Below are 25,611 nucleotides of genomic sequence, written 5' to 3' on the forward strand. Positions count from 1 at the left end.
ACACACAAGCTGCTGTAATCACGGACGTGGACATGATAATTTTTTTCACCAAGTACCATCACAGAAATAACTTGGCTCTCCAAGTACCACCGTTAAACTACAGTAGCGCATTGATGCATTTGAAACAATTGTATTGTTGATAATAGAGGTAATTATTGTTATTATTCATTATCAATAGTGCTATTTCTATTTGTATTGCTCCATTTGTAGTGTAATAATGCTCATTGTCATTTCTGTTATTAATATTTACTTCACTAACTGCTTCTTTGCTATCACTTTTACTATCATATTTGTACATATCCTATTTGCTGATGCTGTTATTGTTGTCTCTTTGTCTTATCCCAGCAAATTCCCCCTCTGTCTTCCTTTTTTCCCCCTCTTTCTATCCCCTCCTGCACCAAATAATAATATAAACACATTAAATAAAGTCAAATACAAATAAGGCAACAACAGAAGTATCCCACACTTCTCTTTTCTGAAGTAAATCTGTAAATGATTTGCCTGAGAAGCTGGACAGGACAAAAATATATTTAAAAAAATTAAAATTAAAATTACAGTAGCGTAGTAGGCCTAAGTATTCATTAAAAACAAGGCAGATGTTTTATTTAATAAGTATATTTAATATTTTGGGGCACTGTAATATCACACAGTTTAAATAAAGGAAAATAAAACTGTTTTTTTTTAAATTGTTTTATGTTATTTATATTGCAACGAATTGGGTCCTGCGTTGAATAATTTACATCGTTCCACATGTAAATTATTCCATGTTCACCAGATGTTTTCCATGGCCTTGGAGGCATCGTTGTTGCATGCAGCTTTCTCTGCCACTCTCTTTGTTTACATGTGTTCTGCGTGTTGATTGGCTGGGGAAAGGCGGGTGTAAGCGTAGAATGCCATAAAACATTTGTTAAGTGATATAAATGACGGAGTAAGACGGTTCTGTTTGTGTCTTCTTTATTTTGGCATCGACTACGGCCTACTGCAGTCTGATTGTAACAACTTCCGTTGAAAGCTGATAAACCTTTGATAACAGCTCGAGTCACGTCGTTACAATATTTAATTAGGGGATTATTTGGCCTACAATTAGATGGAGCCTTTGTACCACAAAGTGGTGGATTTTTCCACTTCGAGGTAATGTTTCTCTACACCAGGGGTCTCCCAAAATCTGGCCCACGGGAAGCCCAAAGTTAAAAAAAATATATATATATTTTTTTTTTAAATCTGTCCTTTCTAATCCATTTTCTACGGCTTGTTACTCTCGGTGTCTCCGAGCCTCTTAGGCAAGTCATATTGTCTAAAAATGCATTCTCCCATTGATATCATCATCGCGCTCGGAATATATGTATATATAATATATATATATATATATACACATACACACACACATATATACATACATATATATATATATATATACACATATATACATACACATACATCCATCCATCCATCCATACATACATATATATATATATATATGTATATATATACTTTGTAGGGATGATATAGCCTATGTGTTTTTTCTGACCTAACGTATATTCCGCTCTACCCTGGTATTGCGCACTGTATAACTGATACCGGCCAATTTTTTTTAACCCAAAGCGGCCCCCGCCCCGAGTCAAAAACTTTGGAGACCCCTGCTCTACACAATGGCACTATAATCATCTTCCGTGCTTGCAGAAGAATTAAACAGGCATGTTGTTTATAAAGTTTATTAACATTTTATAAATATATACATACACACTTACACACACATTTGCCAGACATTCACAGCAAATAGTTACCGTATTTTTCGGACTATAAGTCGCATATTTTTTTTCATAGTTTGGCCGGGGGTGCGACTCATACTCAGGAGCGACTTATGTGTGAAATTATTAACATATTACCATAAAATATCAAATAATACTATTTAGCTCATTCACGTAAGAGACTAGACGTATAAGATTTCATGGGATTTAGCGGTTAGGAGTGACAGATTGTTTGGTAAACGTATAGCATGTTCTATATGTTGGACTTCCGCTGATATGTTGGATCCACTATGGACTGGACTTTCACAACATTATGTCAGACCCCCTCGACATCCATTGCTTTCGGTCTCCCCTAGAGGTGAGTTTTTCCTTGCCCTTATGTGGGCTCTGTACCGAGGATGTCGCTGGGGCTTGTGCAGCCCTTTGAGACACTTGTGATTTAGGGCTATATAAGTAAACATTGATTGATTTATATGTTATAGTTATTTGAATGACTCTTACCATAATATGTTATGTTAACATACCAGGCACCTTCTCAGTTGGTTATTTATGCCTCATATAACGTACACTTATTCAGCCTGTTGTTCACTATTCTTTATTTATTTTAAATTGCCTTTTAAATGTCTATTCTTGGTGTTGGGTTTTATCAAATACATTTCCCCAAAAAATGAGACTTATACTCCAGTACGACTTATATATGTTTTTTTCCTTCTTTATTATGCGTTTTCGGCCGGTGCGACTTATACTCCGAAAAATACGGTACCTTAACATTCCGGATGAAGTGAAAGGTGTCACGCTCAGCCTTTTCTACTCCACTTCCATGGCAGACAAGTCCTGCTCTCCGTCAGATGTTTCAGAGGGCTCTTCTTGTGACGTGGTAGTGCTTTGGTGGTCAGACTCAGGACAGGACTCTGTTGGTGGTGCCGACGCTTGCTCTTGGATGTTGCTTTCAGGGATGTCTGCATACTCTGTCGTCTCTGGTAAACCATTCAAAGTTTCTAGTTAAGTGTAATAAATATCTATATGACAAATACATATACATCTATACACATACATACATTTATAAACATACAAATACATATACAGTCGAGATCAGAAGTTGACATACACTTGTAAAGAACATAATGAAATGGCTGTCTTGAGTTTCCAATACTTCCTACAACTCTTATTTTTTTGTGAGTGGAGCACATACTTGTTGGTCACAAAAACATTCATGAAGTTTGCTTCTTTTATGAATTTATTATGGGTCTACTGAAAATGTGAGCAAATCTGCTGGGTCAAAAGTATACATTAAATTTTTGTTTCATCTGACCACAGAACTTTCCTCCAGAAGGTCTCATCTTTATCCATGTGATGTCAGATGAAACAAAAATGGAGCTGTTTGGCCACAATACCCAGCAATATGTTTGGAGGAGAAAAGGTGAGGCCTTTAATCCCAGGAACACCATTCCTACCGTCAAGCATCGTGGTGGTAGTATTATGCTCTGGGCCTGTTTTGCTGCCAAAGGAACTGCTGCTTTAAATGCGACAATGAAAAAAGAAGATTTTATTTTTTTTATTTTTTTACCAGTGATTGTCATACACACACTAGGTATCCTCTGCATTTGACCCATCCCCTTGTTCACCCCCTGGGAGGTGAGGGGAGCAGTGGGCAGCAGCGGTGCCGCGCCCGGGAATCATTTTTGGTGATTTAACCCCCAATTCCAACCCTTGATGCTGAGTGCCAAGCAGGGAGGTAATGGGTCCCATTTTTATAGTCTTTGGTATGACTCGGCCGGGGTTTGAACTCACAACCTACCGATCTCAGGGAGGACACTCTTACCTCTAAATTCTTCAGGACAAGCTAAAATCATCAGCCCAGAGGTTGGGTCTTGGGCGCAGTTGGGTGTTCCAACAAGACAATGACCCCAAACACGCGTCAAAAGTGGTAAAGGAATGGCTAAATCAGGCTAGAATAAAGGTTTTAGAATGGCCTTCCCAAAGTCCTGACTTAAACGTGTGGACAATGCTGAAGAAACAAGTCCATGTCCGAAAACCAACAAATTTAGCTAAACTGCACCAATTTTGTCAAGAGGAGTGGTAAAAAATTCAAGCAGAAGCTTGTGGATGGCTACCAAAAGCGCCGTATTGCAGTGAAACTTGCCAAGGGACATGTAAGCCAATATTAACATTGCTGTATGTATACTTTTGACCCAGCAGAACTGCTCACATTTTCAGTAGACCCATAATAAATTCATAAAAGAACCAAACTTCATGGATGTTTTTTGTGACCAACAAGAATGTGCTCCAATCACTCTATCACAAAAAAATAAAAGTTGTAGAAATGATTGGAAACTCAAGACAGCCATGACATTATGTTCTTTACAAGTGTATGCAAACTTTTGATCGCGACTGCATATACACATACGTATATGTACAGTACAGGCCAAAAGTTTGGACACACCTCCTCATTCAATGAGTTTTCTTTATTTTCATGACTATTTACATTGTGTGTGTATATATATATTTATATATGTGTGTGTGTGTGTCCGTTGTAGCATTACGGGACCGAGTTTTGGTCCCCATCCCTACTCTCACCATCTGCCAATACTGATGTTTGAATACCTATTCACTAAGAACTGTGTGTACAAAAATATTGGGACACCTGAATATAATACAGCAGGGATATTCAACTACATAACGAAGAGGGCCACAGTTTCAAGAGCCCAAGGGCTGAGGGCCCGGACATTTACGTTTACTTAATTGCAAAGTGAACATATCGGCTTTCACACAGCACTGTCATTACATTCATTATTCTGCCCTCGCGACTCAATTCCAGCATGTGCAGCCTGCTAGTGTACAGTATAAAGAAACAAAAGCTCGAAAAGTTTTGTTGGGGATTGATGTTCCTTCTTTTGAATTAGCTTTTTTTCCCTCAGTTTTTATTTCTTTACACTTCTTCCTTCATTTTGGATTGTAAGACTGAAAATCTAAACATAAAATTAACATTACAAAAGTATAGCATCCATTGTATATTTTACATAGTGTCCATTGTGTATTTTACTTCTTTTTTTTTTAAATAGAAGGTCAGTGTTAATATATTCACACAACTACATACGTTTACGCATATAGAAATTAAACATCTACAGTACGTCAAACATTGCACACAATGGACCGGTATGTGACTTATTACAATTAAACCTAAGTTGTAGTGTTATCGCCCTCTACTGGTCAAATTTTGCGTTGTATGTATTAATCTAATCGCCAAAGTTACTTTCAGATAAAAAAAATACGACCACAAATCCAAAAGACATGACAAAGTCAGCAATTTCAATACAAAACAAATTAAATATCTACTTGTCCATTGGTTAAAAGGTCCGGCAGGAAACAATGACTTGAGCACTTGCTCAAAGTAGAACATTCATACTTTGTTATCCACTTGTTGTTAAACGTCCGATTTTCGCAATTTATTTAGATTTTTATTATGTATCTACTCACCCCACTGCTGCTTCATTGTGACACATATACATCGCTGGTGCCCCCTGAGGGTTGGAGGGAGTACTGCATACATGAGCAACCCTTGTTTAAATGGTTTCATCGAGTCTATTTGGGTGATGTTCGGCGGGCCAAATGAAAAGCTTTGGCGGGTTGGATGTGGCCCGCGGGCAGCCAGTTGAGTACAGTTGTTGTACAGGATGTGAAAACCATTTACCAGCTTCTCTTTTATGCAAGCAGAAATCATTGTCTATTCATTCAGAAAAAAACATTTGTTAGACGCTAACTCTGCAGGCTCATCGTCTATGTACTATTTCATCCTGAAGGTGTTTGATTGGCTTGTTATTCCACACCAAAGTCAACAGAGTTTTCCCCAAACTGCTACGACAAAAAGTGGTAAATTCATGGGGAGAAAGAAACTACCGCTGATTAATTAATTACGAGGCGTGTCTCCAAACTTCTGTCCAAATATTGAATGCGTTTCTTGTTACCTTTCAAAGTCTGGGAAGAGTCTTCATCGGCATTAGACGATGAGGAGAGTGCCTCAGGTGACATCTTCAGCTCAGCAGTGAGCTCAGTGAGTCTGGGGGCTTGAGGTCTGGTCTTCCTCGCAGGGTTCAGGAAATAACAATATGCACATCGAAATGCTGAAACAAAAAAAAACCCAAAAAAAACACACTGTCAACTCATGAAGACATTTTCAAAACAGACTTGATGAATATGCATAAACATGAGCCAATTTTTGAAAAAAGAAATGCCCAAAATTAGAGATGTCCGATAATAGCGGGCTGCCGCTATTATCGGCCGATAAATGCTTTAAAATGTAATATCGGAAATTATCGGTATCAAAAAGTAAATTCTTTTTTTTTTTTTTTTAATAAACCTTTATTTATAAATTTCAACATTTACAAAAAGTTGAAAAATAATAACCAGAGTAAGTACAAAAGTAAAATTAATTACTTTTTAAAACACCGCTGTACGGAGCAGTCCGCAGCCCCTCCCCTCTCCCACACACAACACAGGAGTTGCAGCCCGACTGCAGCATGAGGGGTTTACTGGCGACGCTTGATGACCTCATCAAACCGCCGCAAGCGCAGCATAAAAACAAGAGTGTGTTGTTGCCGGTGCTGTAGCCGTGGCTAACAAGCGAGCTCGCTCGGTCGGTGACTGACTAACGACACCATGTCTATGGTTTGGGATATTCTGACGAATAAAAAACTGGCAATTTGCAATGACTGCAAAAAGTTGGTTATGCGAGGAGGAACCAAGACGTCTTCCTTTAATACGAGCAATTTGATCTCCCTCCTCTTCAAGAATCATAAGGAGATACACGATGAATACAAGCGGAAGATGGATGAAAAGCAAACACCGAAAAAAAGTAGTACCACACAGTTGTCGCTCAAAGACTCCGCCGAGAAAAAACAAAAATACAACAAAAACCACCCGAAGGCGAAAGCCCACGTTGTGGTCAGAGACAACGCACACAGTATGGCAAAAGCTACGGTGGAGTTTGGTGTGTCTAGTGTGCCCTGCATGGCGCACACTTTGCAGCTTGCAGTGAACGGAGGTGCCCTGTCTCAACGCAGCATTTCAGAAGCTCTGACTGACTGGTAGGCCACTTCAAGCACTCACCACTAGCTTGCAGCACATTTGTGTTACTCATACAAATACATTAGAGCAGGGCAGATTAAGCCCAGTTTATAATTTCCTGTTATACAGTATGCCAGGCAGTCTTGCACTAAATGAAGATTATGTTATTGTTTACTTTATTACTCTAGTATACTCTGGACTGAAGCTGTGTGCCTTCATTGTTTTTGTAGCTGTTGTTTTGAGGCATGTTTAAAAAATAATGCACTTTGTGAAAGTCAAAGTATACTATTTCCCATAGTTGTAGTGGGTATCAGGATTATCTCAGGGATAGCATGTCCCAAATTCCAAGCTGCTGCTTTGAGGCATGTTAAAACAAATAATGCACTTGTGACTTCAATAATAAATATGGCAGTGCCATGTTGGCACTTTTTTCCATAACTTGAGTTGATTTATATTGGAAAACCTTGTTACATTGTTAAGTGCATCCAGCGGGGCATCACAACAGAATTAGGCATAATAATGTGTTAATTCCACGACTGTATATATCGGTATCGGTTGATATCGGAATCTGTAATTAAGAGTTGGACAGTATCTGAATATCGGCAAAAAAGCCATTATCGGACATCTCTACCCAAAATGTATAAACATGTAAAATTGATACGCAGCATTGGTTTGCATATTCAATCTTGGTATGAATTCGCTCGCAGGAGTCGGCACTGGGGAAGGCTTTTAAAAAGCCACATGATGCACTGCGCTGCCAAATGCTAGAGGGGAAGTGAAGGCACAACATTTGATGGAGACTGACAAAGAGCTGAGTGCTTCTCAAATTCTTACCAACATATTCAAATTCCTCTTTTAACGCCATGCCATTGTGGGACAGACACTGCTGGCAGATGAGAGCAAATCTGCGGAAGGAAAGACATCAGTGTGACTGGGAATAGAATCCTTTATATATAAATAACATACACTTTATGCAGAGAATACAGTTTGTATACTGTAAACGTTTAGGTGTTGCATTAGAATTGATCATATACCTACATATACACACTCATTTGACAAAAGGTATCAAGTACACCTGTCTATCTTCTGAGGTTATTACTGAGCCTTTTCTGGGGTATACAAGAAGGATAAAAAAATAATTCTAACTTCCAATTGAGAATTGTCCACAACCTACACAACTTTTATTGGTGACCTTGTCCATCCCTTTTGGAGTCTGTTAATAGGGTCCAAAATCAGAGCAACATTGCATCGACTTTGTGAATCCAAAAGACAAAAGAGGGTCAAACCAAGTACGAGCAAGATCCTGCCATTGCAGTGACGAGGGAGAGTAATCCACACAGGATATATACCTGTTCTGTGGGCCATCTCCGACAATGTACTCAACCACTCTCTCCATAACGCCTCTTTGCCTTGGAAGCACAGGTCTAGCCAAGGGCGGGCCTGGGGGGTGCATCCCTTTCAAAAACAAAACAGGGATATATAAAAGATTACAAACAGGCCAAAAGTCAGTCACACTTACCATGAATTTCTGTGCAAATATATATTACAAAACTTTTGCCGTTAATGACTCATATCTCACTTGCAAAGCACGTCCAGATCTCCCATGGTGTCAGAGAGTAGTAATTAATATAATCTAAGATCAAGAGCAATCATAAGAAGATGACTGGTCATTTCTGTGAGACTTGGCACAGTCTCAATACCCTGCTGGTTATTAATTCCTCGACATATGGAAACTCCGTGGTGACTCTGTGTATCAAATTGCTTTTCACTTTCAATTTTCAGCAGAAGCAGGTGATATCAAGTCATGTAAACCATTTGCAGCGTGCTGCCAATGCCAAAGGCAATTTTGCCAAGCATTAAAAGACATTTACTGAGATTCCACCACCAGTGCCCAGAGAACAAACGGCGCTCTGGCTAATTAATCACAGTTGATGTAATCCTGCTTTGTGCATACCACACAGTTGGCATTCCACATGGCAATTACAGCTTGCGGCTTCCTCTAGGAGCACATTTCCTTTACTGTTTGCACCCATTTGCAAATTCTATTGAGCGTTCATAGTCCAGAAATAATTTATATTGAATATTCAGTGCCGTTTTACAGATACGCAGATGTCTTCCACACACTGTTCTGTGGAATGTTTTATTGGCTGTTTTTGGTATTTTAAAAGCAACTAGTTCGCCCACATTTTGCACAAAAATAACACTGTATAAATATTGTACTGTACAATAACTACCTTAATGCTGTACTTTCTATCCTAGTTCTTCATTATGCTGACATGTGCAAAAAAATGCTGAATCTGTCAATAATTCATACTGTTACCTATTAAATGTACATTGTTTAAAATGCACAGTACAGTGCCTGAGAAACTGGGGAGAGAGAAGCCGGCAAGAGTAAATCACACCTTAATCGTTCACATTATGATGTGGTCCCCCTGTGTGCAGACAACTCACCAAATCCTGGAGCAGGTGTTCCAGGGGTCACAGGCTTCCTCAACAAGGTCTGCTGAGCAGCGATGGCCGACAGGTTCCTCTCTGGGGGTCCACCTGGAGCAGAGCGGGAAGATCGTCCAGGGTAGGTGGGCCCACCGGCAAGAGGAGGGCGGGCCACTACTACGCCAGGGTGTTCCACCATCTCTGGGGTTTTTGAGACCACGTTGCGCTGGCGAAGCACTAATAAAAAGGAGATAACGCAGGTGAGGTGCAGAAAGGGAAAGCACTGTATGGGAAACGGAGTAGCCATTACTCAAATAGCTACCTTGGCCTGGTTTATGTGTCATCTGGGGTCCTAGTGGAGTCAAGTCCAGCTCCTTTGTAAATAGATATTAGAAATACATGTGTAAAAAATGATGTTTGTAACACCGTCATCGGCCGAACGATTGCCATAGGTACACCAAGGGATACAGGAGTTTGTATTATTTTTAACTCCTCAGCTGTTGTATTATGTAACATGTACAATAACATGAATTGATTTACCCCAACTTAAACAAGTTGAAAAACTTATTCGGGTGTTACCATTTAGTGGTCAATTGTACGGAATATGTACTGTACTGTGCAATCTACTAATAAAAGCTTCAATCAATCAAAAAAGATCCAGCCACTACATACAGTACAACTTGAAAGATATGGTAATTTTTTTTTATTTTTTTTTTAAAACCATTAAAATAACCCTATTAAACATACATCCAAATCTCAATTGTAAAGCATACCTTCCAAATAATGGACTCACATTTTTAGTAATTGTTTCCATGATTTAAGTCACTAAAGGGGGTTTAAGTGACAAAAACTTAAAATTAGGGCTGTCAAAATTAACGAGTTAACTTGTGGGATTAATCAAAAAAAAAAATTATAGCATTAATCTTCTAGACAGATTAATCAGGCAATTTATTTTGCCCGTACAAGCTCTTTTACCTTAACCGCTATACGTTCAGTGATCAGATCAATACATACCTCACTACAAAAACTAGTGAGGAGAGCCTGAATGAACTTTAGATAAAACTGTTGTCAGGTTTTGTGCAAATAAATGACACCCATTCAAGTGAAATGTTCAAAAATGTTTCTGGGTGCCATTATGACAACAAAATTGCATTTGTGTAGAAATATTTGGGTGTTTTCTTCAGCTAATTTTTATTATGCAAGCGAGTAATTGCCTGTGATTAATCATGATTAATACCAAATTCCAAAAAGTGATTAATCAGATTTAAAACAAATTATCATTTAACAGCCCTAATCAAAATCTAAAACGTGTAAAAGTGTATGACAGCTTTTATTAGTTGTGACTCCTCTTTTTGCAGCAGTTATTATTAAATGATTCATTTGGCCCCAAATGTGTTTCACCAAAGTATGTGGCCTGCTAGACAGATAGGGCTTCACTTACTTTTTTTTAAGCACATTAAAACTTCATCCATGTTTCATGTAAGTTTGGGGATATTTAATATATAGTAGAACCACAATTTACGAACCCGTCTACTGTATTTGTATTAGATCGAGCATAAGGTCACTTTCAAGCCACCGCCACCTACATTCTCCTTTGCTGTAATACAGGTCCCTTCTAGCCTATTTTTCCAAAAAAGATAGGTACAAAGCCCCCTTCGCAGATAAAATCCTCAAAGCAGCAGCTTTTTCCGAGCAGCCACGCCATGCAGCACCAACGCTGTGAATGACGCCTCCTCTTCTGAAACTTCTCCTAACACCAACTCGCCTTAAATTGTTCTTCCGTGCTGTGATCCAGCATGGTCACTTTTGGGCATCAATTCGCCATATAAATAGTGTTGCGTCTGACCAGTCTTCCTCTCAGGGAATTAAAGTCACTGGTCAATCCTAAATTCTTTCAGATAACATATACTGTATTTTTCGGAGTATAAGTCGCACCGGAGTAAAAGTCGCACCTGCCGAAAATGCATAATAAAAAAGGAAAAAAACATATATAAGTCGCACTTGAGCCCGGCCAAACTATGAAATAAACTGCGACCTATAGTCCGAAAAATATGGTATGTTGAGTAAGAAGGACCATCAAGACAGAATAGGAATATTATCAAGTTTTACTAAAGCTTTAGGAGACCAGTCCTACAGTCCGTTAATAGCGGAATCTAGAAGCAGTCTGAAAGCCAAACGGAAAGAGACAACTTATTGAATACGAAAACAGCCCCCACCCTGCCCAGAAAGAAATACAGCCTCATTGTTCTAATACAGTTAAGATAAGGGAGTACTCCAACTCCCACATTCCAACCCCTTCAAGGTAAAGCATACAGTTTACTTGCGGACATAAGATACAAGCAAAAAGAGTACACGTGGGAAAATATCAGCTGCTTTAAACATGACTACGAATAAAGAAAGAACTCTTAAAAATATATGCATTCTCCACAATGGCGAGTCTTCTCTCAAATCATAGCCTCGAAAATGCTATCGTTGGCTAGCTACTTTTCATTTAGCTACACTAACAAAAGCTTTTTCCACCTGGTCTTGCGCTTTCTCTCCATCCTTGCAAAGATATTCAGCCCCTTCGGCAAAGTCAGCAACCATATAAACATCCTTTTTTTGATAATGGTTGCAATTGTGGACTTGTTTCTTCTGTATTTGTGGGCTAATGCTTGCATCGCGGCCGTCGTGTACACCTCGCGCTATGTAAACAAGATGTGACGTCGAGGGCCCGTCTCTTCAAAATGGCGTGTACAGGAAGCGATGTCATCAAAATGGCAGCACCATAGGGCTCCCAGCGGCACACAAAATGAATAAAGCGATCGTACACCGAGACACAGGTCGCACACCAAAGCCTATTTGGCTCGATCTAAACGTTCTTAGACCGAGAAAACCGCAAATAGAGGCGTTCGTGAATCGAGGTTTCACTGTATTAGAGAAATAGAAACACCTGTCATTATGATGCAGTTCAGTTTTACACAATGTTTTGCATAAGAGAATGAAATGCTCACCATTTTTTTCGTGGAATCAGGGTCAAATCTCTCCAGGATCATTTTAGCATTTTTATACGTCTCAGTTTCCATAACTTCTTCAATCTGAAACAAGATAATTATTATGAAAGTGATAAAGACTGTATATTCAGTGAGTATGTGATTAATTGCTCTAATAAAACACCTAATGTGACAAAGCAAGTGCAATGCACTATACATCTTCATTTACATTACACACCACACATTTCTACATGTCTACACATAGTATGAAGAATAATTACATTCACTACTTCGATAATGGAGATGGTGAAAATCCATCAGCGCTAATTATTGAAAGTTATTAGAGCTGACAGAGGATGACAAGTCATTTCTCAGATGCCATTTATTACACTGACATTAGCAGGGTAGTTTACTGGGTTAAAGTCTTCAAACCAATCAAACCTCGAAGGAACCTTAATTAACAAATAGAAGCTACTGATGGGATCAATAAAAGCCAAACTGAAAGGCTCTGACAGGAGTTTGTGTTCAACTGACCTAAATATTTAAATATCAATGATAATGTATTCTACAATATGGAAATAATATGTCTGTACTTTCATGCATATTGTCACTTTCACAAAGAAGTTTATGTTTTTGGGTAGGTGTCATGTTTAAAAAGAAACATGGGTGGGTCATGTCATTGAAGAACCTATTAAAATGTTGCTGTAAATACATTTACAGTCGCCTAAAAGTACGGGGAAAAGTTTAGACTACTAAATTTACGACCAGGCTTGGCAGTATCTTGTACGTTTATAAACGGCGGAGCAGGTTTACATACGCTTCAGTCATCTCTTTCATGCATTGCCATCTCAGTCCTATTTTTGTTGCCCACCGTATTATATACGCCACAAAGAAAGCTCACATTACAGTTTGTGTACTGAATTACCGTAACTGTGACAATTCTTGTTCATTTATAAAGAGGTTTCTTAACTGTTTAGAATTAACTAATTTTCATTACATAATCAGGAGAAGCCACTTTAAACTTACAATTTTCTTCTTTTGCTCTTTAAGATTCCCCAGTTTTTTATCTGAAAAGTAAAAAACAGTTTAAATTGCACATCAATTGCAATGCAAAGTGGAATAAATGTAAAAAAATAAATAAAATCATACTATTATTTTCAGTTCTTCGTGAAAAGATTACAATCAGGAGTTTTCGAAGTAACCACACTCTAAAAACGAGGAAAGAATGATTGTAAAGAGGTTAGTTGGATTCATCACGGTGACATTTCTGATTAAAGCTGTACTTACAATGAAGGAAAAATGACAAAAGGGAGAGAGAGGATTAGGCGCCCCATGAGCTGTTCCGGCAGGTACCAGCAATAGACAACAATGCAGGTAATCAGGTAGAGAAGAACGGAGTACAACAGCAGTCGACCTAACCAGATCTTCAGCTGCCTTTGGTACTTTTCACCATGCTCCTCATGAAGCAGGATATCCTGAGCAAATAATAGTTTCAATCAATCAGAAACATGTACAATTACCAGGTTGTCATTCAAATTAGAACTAAAGTGTTTTTAAATAAATGTTTATTTTAAATGGCCCTCGCTGATTAGGGATGGGCGATAAAATTTGCAGCCTACTACAATAATATATATCACTATTAGAGATGTCCAATAATGGCTTTTTTGCCGATATCCGATATTCCGATATTGTCCAACTCTTAATTACCGATTCCGATATCAACCGATACCGATATATACAGTTGTGGAATTATTATGCCTAATTTTGTTGTGATGCCCCGTCTAGTATACGCTGGTAGCGGGGGGTGTATATTGTTGCGTCCCGGAAGAGTTAGTGCTGCAAGGGGTTCTGGGTATTTGTTCTGTTGTGTTTATGTTGTGTTACGGTGCAGATGTTCTCCCGAAATGTGTTTGTCATTCTTGTTTGGTGTGGGTTCACAGTGTGACACATATTTGTAACAGTGTTAAAGTTGTTTATACGGCCACCCTGTATGGCTGTTGACCAAGCATGCTTTGCATTCACTTATGTGTGTGTAAAAGACGCATATATTATGTGACTGGGCCGGCACGCTGTTTGTATGGAGGAAAAGCGGACGTAACGACAGGTGGTAGAGGATGCTAAAGGCAGTATCTTTAAGGCACGCCCCCAATATAGTTGTCCAGGGGGAAATCGGGAGAAATTTGGGAGAATGGTTGCCCCGGGAGGGTTGGCAAGTATGCCCTACGTCCGTGTTTTACAGGGTATGTACCGCTCCGTACAGCAGGGTTTTAAAAAGTCATTAATTTTACTTCTTGAAACCGATACCGATAATTTCCGATATTACATTTTAAAGCATTTATCGGCCGATATTATCGGACATCTCTAATCACTATTATTTGGGATGTAAATCATAATAAAACCATTTCAAAATGGTTTACAAAGGCTCCTATTTTGACTTGCCCAGGACACAACGGCAGTGACTAGGATGGCAGAAGCAGGGATCAAACCTGGAACCCGCAAGTTGCTGGCACCGCCGCTCTACCATATAAGCCACGCCTCCCCAAGAGGGCAAGATTTTACAAAAGACGACGACAAACGTGGCACACACTCCAGTACAAGGGAGCAAAGATGACGAATGCACAAGTTTTCCGTGACCAATTCGTTAAATGTTTGATTTAATTTTTTATATAATTTACTCGTTTAGTATTTACCATTAAAGTATTATCTTGATATTATTTGTATTTTAATTTTTAACTGACACAAACCAGAAAGTCAGAGGCGATACTTTGTCAGGAAAGGTACCTCTACATTTCCCCTCTTGTTCATTTTGTACACAAATATGTCAGAGTAAATATGATAACAAGACAAAAAATTTAATATGGTGATGATTCAGTAATTGTTAGTTTGTTAATGGACGTGCAGTCACAGGTGTCAGCTGCCGGGTGCTAGTTTGTTTACATGGACGCGTCCTCGGCAAGACGCAAAGTTGAATCATGAAATTCAACATTTTTATTATCCGGGAGAGTCTAGATAACAATTTCCATGACCCAGCCACACACAAAGAAGTTGTAGACCTCCATGGCTCTTTCGACCGTAAAAATGTTGCTGATCCCTGCTCTAATGCAAAAGGCTTAAGAAAGATAATGCTTGGTTTTGATCAACACCATAAAATAGTTAGTCATTCTACAATATTTGGTATTGTGGTTTTAGGTGCCAACATACCAAGAGCCGTTTTCCCATTATAGCTAAATAACAAAAACCTTTGTAAAATGACCATCACAATTTTGTCAACATTGCTGTGTCGTTGTATTCTATTGGGTTAATGAATGTATTATATCTTGATAAATGTGTCAAAACTACTGGAAAACAAATTAAAATGATCAAAAGCCAAGCTACAATTACAGTATTTGAGGTCATTTATGAAGACATTGTACTGCACCTACTGGAACTGCAACACCCTTTTGCTAGCCCCTTACAGACATGCACTGCTTGTTGTCACCATCAAGTATTGGTTACCCAATCTTAAAATACCTAATAGTGTGAACGCTCCCTACTCCAATATGTGTCTGTCACACTATAACTACTGCATTAACTTTCGCCATCTTAAAAGGGGAACTGCACTTTTTTTCGGAATTTTGCCTATTGTTGACAATCCTCATTAAAGACAAGGTTTTTTTTGCAGTCTTACATGTAAAAACCAGCTTGTTCTTGGTGGCTAGCAGTGCGGGTAATGGGAGGAATCAACTCTACCTCTAAATCACTTTAAAAATGCATAGCCTGTAATATATCCAAGCTGCAGCAACATTGTTATTGTAAAAGCGAACACGGAAGAACTCTTTTTTTAGAGCGGTAACACATCAGCATTTTTCAGTATTAGCTGTAAAAGCTAGCTAAGGAAAGAGATAAGCAAGCTTCTACGACAACACAAAACTTGTTTAAGTTTGTAATGCACAACACTGCAAAAGGACACCAATCTGTACTGACTGAAAAACATGAACAATCATATTACAGTATCTGTAAAGTATTAGCCCACATTTCATGTTTTGTTTGTACACAGCTAGCCAGACAGCATATAATAATAATAATAATGAATAATAATGTAACGCACTTTACATTTGTTAAAATCTCAAAGTACTACAAAGTATAAAAAAAAAGAAAATAGAAAGTTAGAATATATAATAAAAAATTAAAACAGAAATAAAAACATGAAAAACACTAGATCAACACTAGAAAAACAGAAATAGATAAAATAGAAATAAAAACATGAAAGCACTAGATAAACATACTGCATATGTACTAGGGCTACACAATAAATACAATTTTAATCGTGACCGCGATTTTGGCCTCTACGATTAAATGAGGGTGATCGTCGGGGAAATTAACATTTAAAAAGCAGGCTCTGCTGCATATCAATTAAAATACTTTCACAACCAACAGTCAGCCAACCACCAGGGGGTGACCGAAAGACAGTAGACTTATGTGAGAGCAAGTAAGAGTGAGAGGGTGACTGACAGTTGATGGGCTGGTCTCCTGTAGCTCCCGAAAATATTTGGATGAAATAAATACATTATTACATTGGTGCCCTTCTCTCCCGTAGAGTGACCCACATTTTAATGCCAGAATACATGTTCGCACTCTGCACTGGCATATTTATTTTAGTTTATTTTTAGTTGTCTTTTGTAGATTTTATTTTATAACGGATTAACTATTTTTCAAGAAATTGCCCTTTGAAATGAACGCCCAGTTAACATACTGTTTGTTTAAAATAGAAAAGGCAATAAATCTATGTTATACATAACATAGTATATAATCGTGATTGACAATCGTGATATAAATGTTGATAAAAAAATAATCGGGATTATTTTGGCCGCAATCGTGCAGCGCTAGTATGCACTGTAGTTTTAATAACACGCATGACGTGCTGCGTGTATCGTGATTATAATTAAAGTGTGACTCACTCGATGGATAGTTGTGCATTTGGTCCAGCTGGCCGGTGATGTTTTTTCCGGTTTATTTGGGTGAGTACTCTATTTTTGTCGAAATAGCTTCCATATTTATAGCGTCATTACTATCGCCTCAGTCTCTCGGCTTCCGTCTGCTCTTCTATAATCAGCAGTTCATCCTCAGTGTATTCAGCTTCAAAAATATAAGTTTGTGAATCCTCATTTGTCCAAAAATAGTCGTCTGCGTTGACTGTTATCGATTCTGCCATGATTAGAGCACACACACGCGTTTGAAGTAGGAACACACATTTGTTGCCAGAAGTCAGACGCAAGCTGCTATGGAAACGGAAATCCATGCGCTGAAGAAAGCATTGATTAAAATGATCAGAATATGGTAAATATTCAACATATTACATTTTATGATTGTGTCTATTACAAAGATAGATATATATATATATATATATATATATATATATATATATATATATATATATATACATATACATATATATATATATATATATATATATATATATATATATATATATATACACACACACACACTTGCAGTGTGTATGTAAACTGTTGGAGGGTTTTGAAGTTGTTTTTGAGGGCTTTGAAGCTACAACGGTGACTTTGAAGCTGCGTCGTACAATCGTTTTATCATCTTTAAAACCCTAAAAAAATATATTTTAAAAATACGCCGTTCTTGTCTCTCATAATGATTGTGAACGACAGGCTAAATTTCCCCTTAAGTCTATAACAAGTAGGTGTGGTGTAACGGTGTACATAATAAAAAGCAAATATTCTTTAAGATGTTTTTTCTTTGCTTGATAGCAGCAGCTGTTTCACTACTTTGATGCTACTTGACCTCAGCAGTGTCAAGTGCCCGAAGGAAAGATGCTGAAAATAGCCTGCAAGCTTAACTGTAGTTGAGCACTAAAGCCCCATCAGTGGTCACATGAAGTCAGATTTTTTATTTGAACTACATATTTAATATTTGCATGGTACTTTTAAAGGTTACTTTACCATTGTCATCAAAAACAGTCACACCCGATGGCCTACTTGATCGGGCATGGGCCCCCAAGAGTCAATTAAATGGATTTTAAAGTATTCTATTAATCAGGATGTGTTAATACAACAAAGTTTTCCTTATACAATGCATACCTTATCGATTCCCTCCAAAATCTCCACAGTGGTAGGTTTGGCCTGCCAGCAAAAAACAAAAGAAAATATTTTGAGAGTTTGTGCAAGCAGTTTGTTGCTACAACTTCCTGTTTTGTCTCCTATGTTAATTGCACATGCTTATATCTCAGCTGTTGCTATGCACTCACTTGGCACAAAATGACACCTGTGCAGTCAATGACTTTTCCCTTGACAAGCACATTTTAGTTTGAAAGTTCAGAATAGATTTTCAAAACAAAGTCACTTAGCGCACTTCCATGAGCCTACTTATACTTCAATATTTACAAAGTACATTATGTGTATTTTGTCCCTGAGGGCGCATTTTTTGACAGCGTAGTGCTGTCCCATAATACATAATGTTGGATATAGAGAACATACAAACCCTTTATTAATTGAATCAATATGAATATGAAATTCCACGACATAGTGAATTTGCAAACAGCTAAAATTATACACAAAGCAAACTATAACCTGCTACCCAAGAATATACAACAATTATTCTCAACAAAAGAGGATGAATATAATCTTAGAGAAAAATATAATTTAAAACATTTGTACGCATGTACAACACTTAAGACCTTCAGTATATCAGTATGTGGAATTAAATGATGGAATGGATTAAGCAAAGAAATCAAATGTACTAATATGATCCACTTCAAGTAACTCTTAAAACTTAAAGTGTTTACAAGGTACAAAGAAGAAGAACCATGATAAACATTCTGAATTTATTTCATACATCCATTCATTTTCTACATAACGTATTTTCCGCAATATAAGGCGCACCGAATTATAAGGCGCACCTTCAATGAATGGCCTATTTTAAAACTTTCTTCATATATAAGGCGCACCGCATTATAAGGCGCATAGAATAGACGCTACAGAAGTCGGCGGCTGCTTACCATAGTTGCGAGACCTGTTGTGGCTCAATAGTACTCCATATATAAGACACATTGTCAGCTTTTGAGAAAATTGAAGGTTTTTAGGGGCGCCTTATAGTACGGAAAATATGGTAATCTTACTCATCTCACTATATGAAATTTAACTTACTTTATTTATTGTTATTACTTAACGGAGTATATTGTGAATAAATTGAGAACAGGAAGTGAACAAATGTTTTAGCAACTGCTATGTAAAGGAAAAGGGGTATGATTAAATATACTCTGCTTCTTCTTACACCTTTTCGAACATGTTGAATAGAAAAACTGAAAATTGTGATGTATCATGTTGTATGCATGCATGTTTGAAATAAACTCAGGCCCCATTTACACTAAAGCCGGATAAGGTTATCCAGGGTAAATCCCACCTAACCTTATCCGTGTCCACACACAACAATGCCACCGTTTAAGACCCACTGCCCCCTCTGTCCGCCGGCGTAACGCGACCTAGTACGCATGCGCAGAAAATGCGCACGTCATAGTCACCTCCAGTGTTGCTTTGTGTGCAAGTTCTTGCATTTAACTTTTCTGAACAATATCCAGTGTTGTGGTATTTCAATTAACTGGAATCCAGTGTGCTGTGGGGCCCTGTTGAAGTGAATCACACCTGAGACATCATAAATTAATCAAATCTTTATTAGACACGTAAACAATGTGATCTAGGACATTTTACATCAATCAAACAAGGGATCTAGATATCTGGTCAGGACACTCCTCACTCTTCATTGTCCATTCATTTTTGGTGACTTAGGCCTAGATGTTGAGTCTGCGACATACATGGCGGACAATAACTGATACAGTCTGCTTTGCCAGTCCAAAAACATTCACCGTTTTCCATAGTTTTCCCTTGACGGCCAGTTAATACAAAGCACACGCTACCTTTTTTATCACATCCATAGGAGCCCGCATTCTCGTTGACTCTGCTTCGACAAATGGAAGAGGTTTTTCGCTAAGTAGAATTACAGCTGACCCGGACATTGGAAAGTTCTCTTGCCGTCTGAGAAGTGTTGTATCCCAAATAGCTGCAATCGCTTTCTCTTAAGGTATTCATGTGTGATTTCCACAAGTGTCTGTACATGTAGAGGAAGAAGAAACACGGGCATGTCTGGATGACTCGCCTTTATATTTCCAGTGGTTAGCGCCGAGTTACGAAACCGCATTATTATGAAGCTGGCTGTGGCGCGTTCTTTCTGACGTCACTTCCTCTCCGAACTCAGTTTGTACACGATCAATGAGTCCATACAAAACTAAGTGCCGGAGATTCAAGAAATACACGGCGCACTTAGCTGTGTCAAAATTTGTCCGAGGAGGGTGACCTTAAACCAGGGTTCCACAACCTTTTTTGCTCCAGGGACCGGTTTAATGTGGGCATTATTTTCACAGGCCGGCCTTCCACGGGTGGCAGATAAATACTTGTAGTTTCCTAATAAAGCCCTAGCTTGACGCTCCTCTACTTTCTCCTGCTCTGCTTGCTGTGGCAACAACAAACAACTCCAGACGCTCCTCTTCGTTTTATATCGTTTAATTGTGAACTTAATCATTCAAAAACGTATAACAATAACGATGTGGGAACAAATGAATGGCAAAAAAAGAGAGTTGGTTACAGTAAGAAAGAGTTAGAAAAAGTAAGAGTAAGGTCAAAAAACTGTGTGGCTCGATTCCACCATACCTGACTGCCATTGCCCATAATACATTGTGTCCAAACCACACAGATCCTTCCGCCATATATGCAATTAAACAGTTAAATATTCTTCACTGTAGTAAAGCAGTAAAAAATAGTACGTCATCAAATTATTCAGACAAATGTCCATCCATCCATTTTCTACCGCTTGTCCCTTTTGGGGTTGCGGGGGGTGCTGGAGCCTATCTCAGCTGCACATGGGCGGAAGGCGGGGTACACCCTGGACAAGTCGCCACCTCATCGCAGGGCCAACACAGATAGACAGACAACACTCACACTCACATTCACACACTAGGGACCATTTAGGGTTGCCAATCAACCTATCCCCAGGTGCATGTTTTTGGAGGTGGGAGGAAGCCAGAGTACCCGGAGGGAACCCACGCAGTCACGGGGAGAACATGCAAACTCCACACAGAAAGATCCCGAGCGCAGGATCGAACCAAGGACCTTCATATTGTGAGGCAGACGCACTAACCCCTCTGCTTCATAAAATGTAAATTAACTTAAACAGCATTTAGGCTCCTACAGCACTTATTTGCTGTATTTATCTGCCACCCGTGGAAGGCCGGTCCGTGAAAATAATGCCCACATTAAACCGGTCCCTGAGGCAAAAAAGGTTGGGGACCAATGTTCCCTCTAAGGTGCGCGCCTGTGCAATTGCGCACTGCTCAAGCGTCCTCTGCGCACGGCAAATTTATGCCACGCACAAAATCAAATAAAAAAATAAGCGCATAACAATTTTCGACACGACACGGACACGACAGAGAAAACAGTTTTCGTCATCATTGTTCAAATTTTGTAACGTCTGTCGAGACGCTTTGAGGACATCGATCACTTTACTGAGCAAAACTCTTTATTGTCGGCCATAAACACATTACCAAAACAGTAGTAAAAAAAAGTATATCTAGCAAAACTGGTCATTTCAAACCAGACCAAAACCAACTTTGTTATAGCAACAGCAGCCGCTCGCTCTTTCTCACTTGCGCCAACACATACACATATGGCACTTAGTCAGTGATGCGTTTACAGCCACACAAAAAGTCGGACAACTCCAACACCACACATAAAGTGTACTTCCAGGTCGTTACACTATGATTTACCAATCAAATGTGTGTTTATTATAGTGTCATTTATTAGGAATCTTAATTTATAAATATTACTCATGAAATGCTGTTAGTATATTAAATTAATACTAATAAAAATATTTTTTTCAAACAGGAAGTTGCAGGAATGTACACATGATCCCCTGCTTACATCTCATTGTGCAACATGTGAATGTTTTAATGGGAACTAAATGCAATGTCTGAAAGGGGTACAAATTATTTCCAAAGCAGGACCTCCACCCAGACAAACAATACAAGTACACAGTTCATGAAAAACAATATTTTTTGTTATTGTCATTGTAAGTGGGGCTAAACACTTGTATTAGAAAATAACCTCATGGAAATGACTGCTGTCATTTGATTATAATAATAAGAGAATGTTGTCTATCTGCTTTGTCACCGATTCTGTTCATAACTTTTATGGACAGAATTTCTAGGCGCAGTCAAGGCGTTGAGGGGATCTGGTTTGGTGGCTGCAGGATTAGGTCTCTGCTTTTTGCAGATGATGTGGTCCTGATGGCTTCATCTGGCCAGGATCTTCAGCTCTCACTTGATCGGTTCGCAGCCGAGTGTGAAGCGACTGGGATGAGAATCAGCACCTCCAAGTCCGAGTCCATGGTTCTCGCCCGGAAAAGGGTGGAGTGCCACCTCCGGGTTGGGGAGGAGACCCTGCCCCAATTAGAGGAGTTCAAGTACCTAGGAGTCTTGTTCACGTGGGGGGGAAGATTGGATCGTGAGATCGACAGGCAGATCGGTGCGGCGTCTTCAGTATTGCGGACGTTGTATCGATCTGTTGTGGTGAAGAAGGAGCTGAGCCGGAAGGCAAAGCTCTCAATTTACCGGTCGATCTACGTTCCCATCCTCACCTATGGTCATGAGCTTTGGGTTATGACCGAAAGGACAAGATCACGGGTACAGGCGGCCGAAATGAGTTTCCTCTGCCGGGTGGCGGGGCTCTCCTTTAGAGATAGGGTGAGAAGCTCTGCCATCCGGGGGGAGCTCAAAGTAAAGCCGCTGCTCCTCCACATCGAGAGGAGCCAGATGAGGTGGTTCGGGCATCTGGTCAGGATGCCACCCGAACGCCTCCCTAGGGAGGTGTTTAGGGCACGTCCAACCGGTAGGAGGCCACAGGGAAGACCCAGGACACGTTGGGAAGACTATGTCTCCCGGCTGGCCTGGGAACGCCTCGGGATCCCCCGGGAAGAGCTGGACGAAGTGGCTGGGGAGAGAAAAGTCTGGGCTTCCCTGCTTAGGCTGCTTCCCCCGCGACCCAACCTCGGATAAGCGGAAGAAGATGGATGGATGGGATGGATGGGATGGATGGATGGATGGATGTCTAACTGTGTCCAGGGTGTACCCCGCCTTCCGCCCGAATGCAGCTGAGATAGGCTCCAGCACCCCCCACGACCCCGAAAGGGACAAGCGGTAGAAAATGGATGGATGGATGAAGATTTAACTTGTTATTTAGTCAGGTTTAGGACAGGTGTGTTGCTGGTGTAGCCACAGTGTGCACTCTGATGTTGCTCACATGGGCTCCACTGAATGCTCAGGGAGTTTTTGCGTTTGCTCACACACATGAAAAATTAGAGGGAACATTGTTGGGGACCCCTGCATTAGATTACACAGGTGTGCCCAAAGTTTTCGGCCAGCGGGTTTATAAAATAAACCTTAGACTAGTGTTACTATGAATTGATTTACGTGGACCCCGACTTAAACAAGCTGAAAAACGTATTCGGGTGTTACTATTTAGTGGTTAATTGTACGGAATATGTACTGTACTGTGCAATCTACTAATAAAAGTTTTAATCAATCAATCAATACATGAAGACGTACCCTCCACCGTGAGATGACAGCACCCATGTTGTCGCCTGGCTCGGTAGTGGCAGCCTCCTCTTGAGCGCGTCAACACGGAACTTCTTCCACCTGTGGGGACAACCACGTAAAAGCCAACAGAAAATGTCACGCCAAATTTGCAAATGAAGACACACTTGAGATAAGCGTTCAGGCTTCTTGTGGCCATTGACGCCACTTGACAAGTTCCACGCAAGCCGGCAGCTAGTTGCGTGCTAACAGCGGTTAGCATTCACCAAACGTTATGACCCGTGACGTGATCAACACGGCATAAAGTAACATCGTCAGTGGATTTCGAGCCTAAAAAAAAAATTAAAAAAATTTCAACACGCGTGCTTAAATAACTTCATAGCCTACTTTTTTCCAACAAGTGTTAGCCTGACAAGCTAACTTCGGCTCGCTTTGCCTGCTGCGCGCGCAACTTAAAAAAAAAAAAACAATATTCCACCTTAGAAATTCCTACTTAGAATGGAAGTGATGGTGTTGCCTTCCAAATGAGTTAATAAATAAACATACCTTGGCTACTAAGAGGAGCGACCGGTTCCGACTGACTGTCGTCTGGCTTCAAGACGGTGTCCAGTTCGGGGGCGTGTCCAACCCCAGACACTGTAAACCAGTGGTCCCCAACCGCTGGTCCGGGGGCCAGCACCGGTCCGTGACGCATTTGCTACCATGCCGCACAGAGACATTAAAGGCCTACTGAAATGCGATTTTCTTATTTAAACGGGGATAGCAGGTCCATTCTATGTGTCATACTTGATCATTTCGCGATATTGCCATATTTTTGCTGAAAGGATTTAATAGAGAACATCGACGATAAAGTTCGCAACTTTTTGGTCGCTGATAAAAAAGCCTTGCCTGTACCGGAAGTAGCAGACGATATGCGCATGACGTCACAGGTTGTGGAGCTCCTCACATCTGCACATTGTTTACAATCATGGCCACCAGCAGCGAGAACGATTCGGACAGAGAAAGCGACGATTTCCCCATTAATTTGAGCGGGAATGAAAGATTTGTGGATGAGGAAAGTGAGAGTGAAGGACTAGAGGGCAGTGGGAGCGATTCAGATAGGGAAGATGCTGTGAGAGGCGGGTGGGACCTGATATTCAGCTGGGAATGACTAAAACAGTAAATAAACCCAAGACATAGAAATACTCTATTAGCCACAACACGGCCAGGCTTATATTTAATATGCCACAAATTAATACCGCATAACAAACACCTCCCCCCTCCCGTCCATATAACCCGCCAATACAACTCAAACACCTGCACAACACACTCAATCCCACAGCCCAAAGTACCGTACACCTCCCCAAAGTTCATACAGCACATATATTTCCCCAAAGTTACGTACGTGACATGCACATAGCGGCACCCAGGTACGGGCAAGCGATCAAATGTTTGGAAGCCGCAGCTGCATGCGTACTCACGGTACCGCGTCTGCACATCCAACTCAAAGTCCTCCTGGTAAGAGTCTCTGTTGTCCCAGTTCTCCACAGGCCAATTGTAAAGCTTGACTGTCATCTTCCGGGAATGTAAACAATGAAACACCGGCTGTGTTTGTGTTGCTGCAGTCGGCCGCAATACACCGCTTCCCACCTACAGCTTTTTTCTTTGCTGTCTCCATTGTTCATTGAACAAATTGCAAAAGATTCACCAACACAGATGTCCAGAATATTGTGGAATTTTGCAATGAAAACAGACGACTTAAAAGCTG

General features: G+C 39.8%; 1 protein-coding gene across 4 annotated transcripts; it reads right to left on the reverse strand.

Moving 5' to 3' along the window:
- Window positions 1-1,696: 1,696 nt before the first annotated feature.
- Window positions 1,697-24,543, reverse strand: lnpa (limb and neural patterns a). 4 transcript variants are annotated; one of them, XM_061971587.2, is made up of 13 exons: window positions 24,411-24,543; window positions 23,877-23,966; window positions 18,307-18,348; window positions 13,505-13,692; window positions 13,367-13,425; window positions 13,244-13,284; window positions 12,239-12,322; window positions 9,568-9,619; window positions 9,264-9,482; window positions 8,162-8,267; window positions 7,647-7,717; window positions 5,714-5,869; window positions 1,697-2,725 (listed from the first exon to the last, which is right to left on the reverse strand). In XM_061971587.2, exons 2-13 carry the CDS (start codon window positions 23,901-23,903, stop codon window positions 2,556-2,558), a joined length of 1,215 nt encoding a protein of 404 aa, XP_061827571.1. In that variant the 5' UTR covers window positions 23,904-23,966; window positions 24,411-24,543; the 3' UTR covers window positions 1,697-2,555. The 4 variants fall into 4 exon arrangements, with proteins under 4 accessions (XP_061827571.1, XP_061827570.1, XP_061827573.1 ...); XM_061971586.1 differs by lacking the exon at window positions 24,411-24,543 and adding an exon at window positions 24,032-24,284; XM_061971589.2 differs by lacking the exon at window positions 18,307-18,348 and having other exon boundaries at window positions 24,411-24,539.
- Between the last annotated feature and the right edge of the window lie 1,068 nt (window positions 24,544-25,611).

This window comes from Nerophis lumbriciformis, linkage group LG13 (assembly GCF_033978685.3).
Source record: "Nerophis lumbriciformis linkage group LG13, RoL_Nlum_v2.1, whole genome shotgun sequence".
NCBI lineage: Eukaryota > Metazoa > Chordata > Actinopteri > Syngnathiformes > Syngnathidae > Nerophis > Nerophis lumbriciformis.

What these genes read in the sequence shown, in the direction of transcription:
- lnpa (XM_061971587.2), bottom strand. Translation starts at nt 23,903, where the DNA reads ATGGGTGCTGTCATCTCACGGTGGAGG. An exon ending in CTGTCATCTCACGGTGGAGG is followed by an intron (nt 18,349 to 23,876) that starts GTACGTCTTCAT and finishes TTTTGCTGGCAG; the next exon opens with GCCAAACCTACCACTGTGGA. An exon ending in CTCTTCCCAGACTTTGAAAG is followed by an intron (nt 2,726 to 5,713) that starts GTAACAAGAAAC and finishes ATGGTTTACCAG; the next exon opens with AGACGACAGAGTATGCAGAC.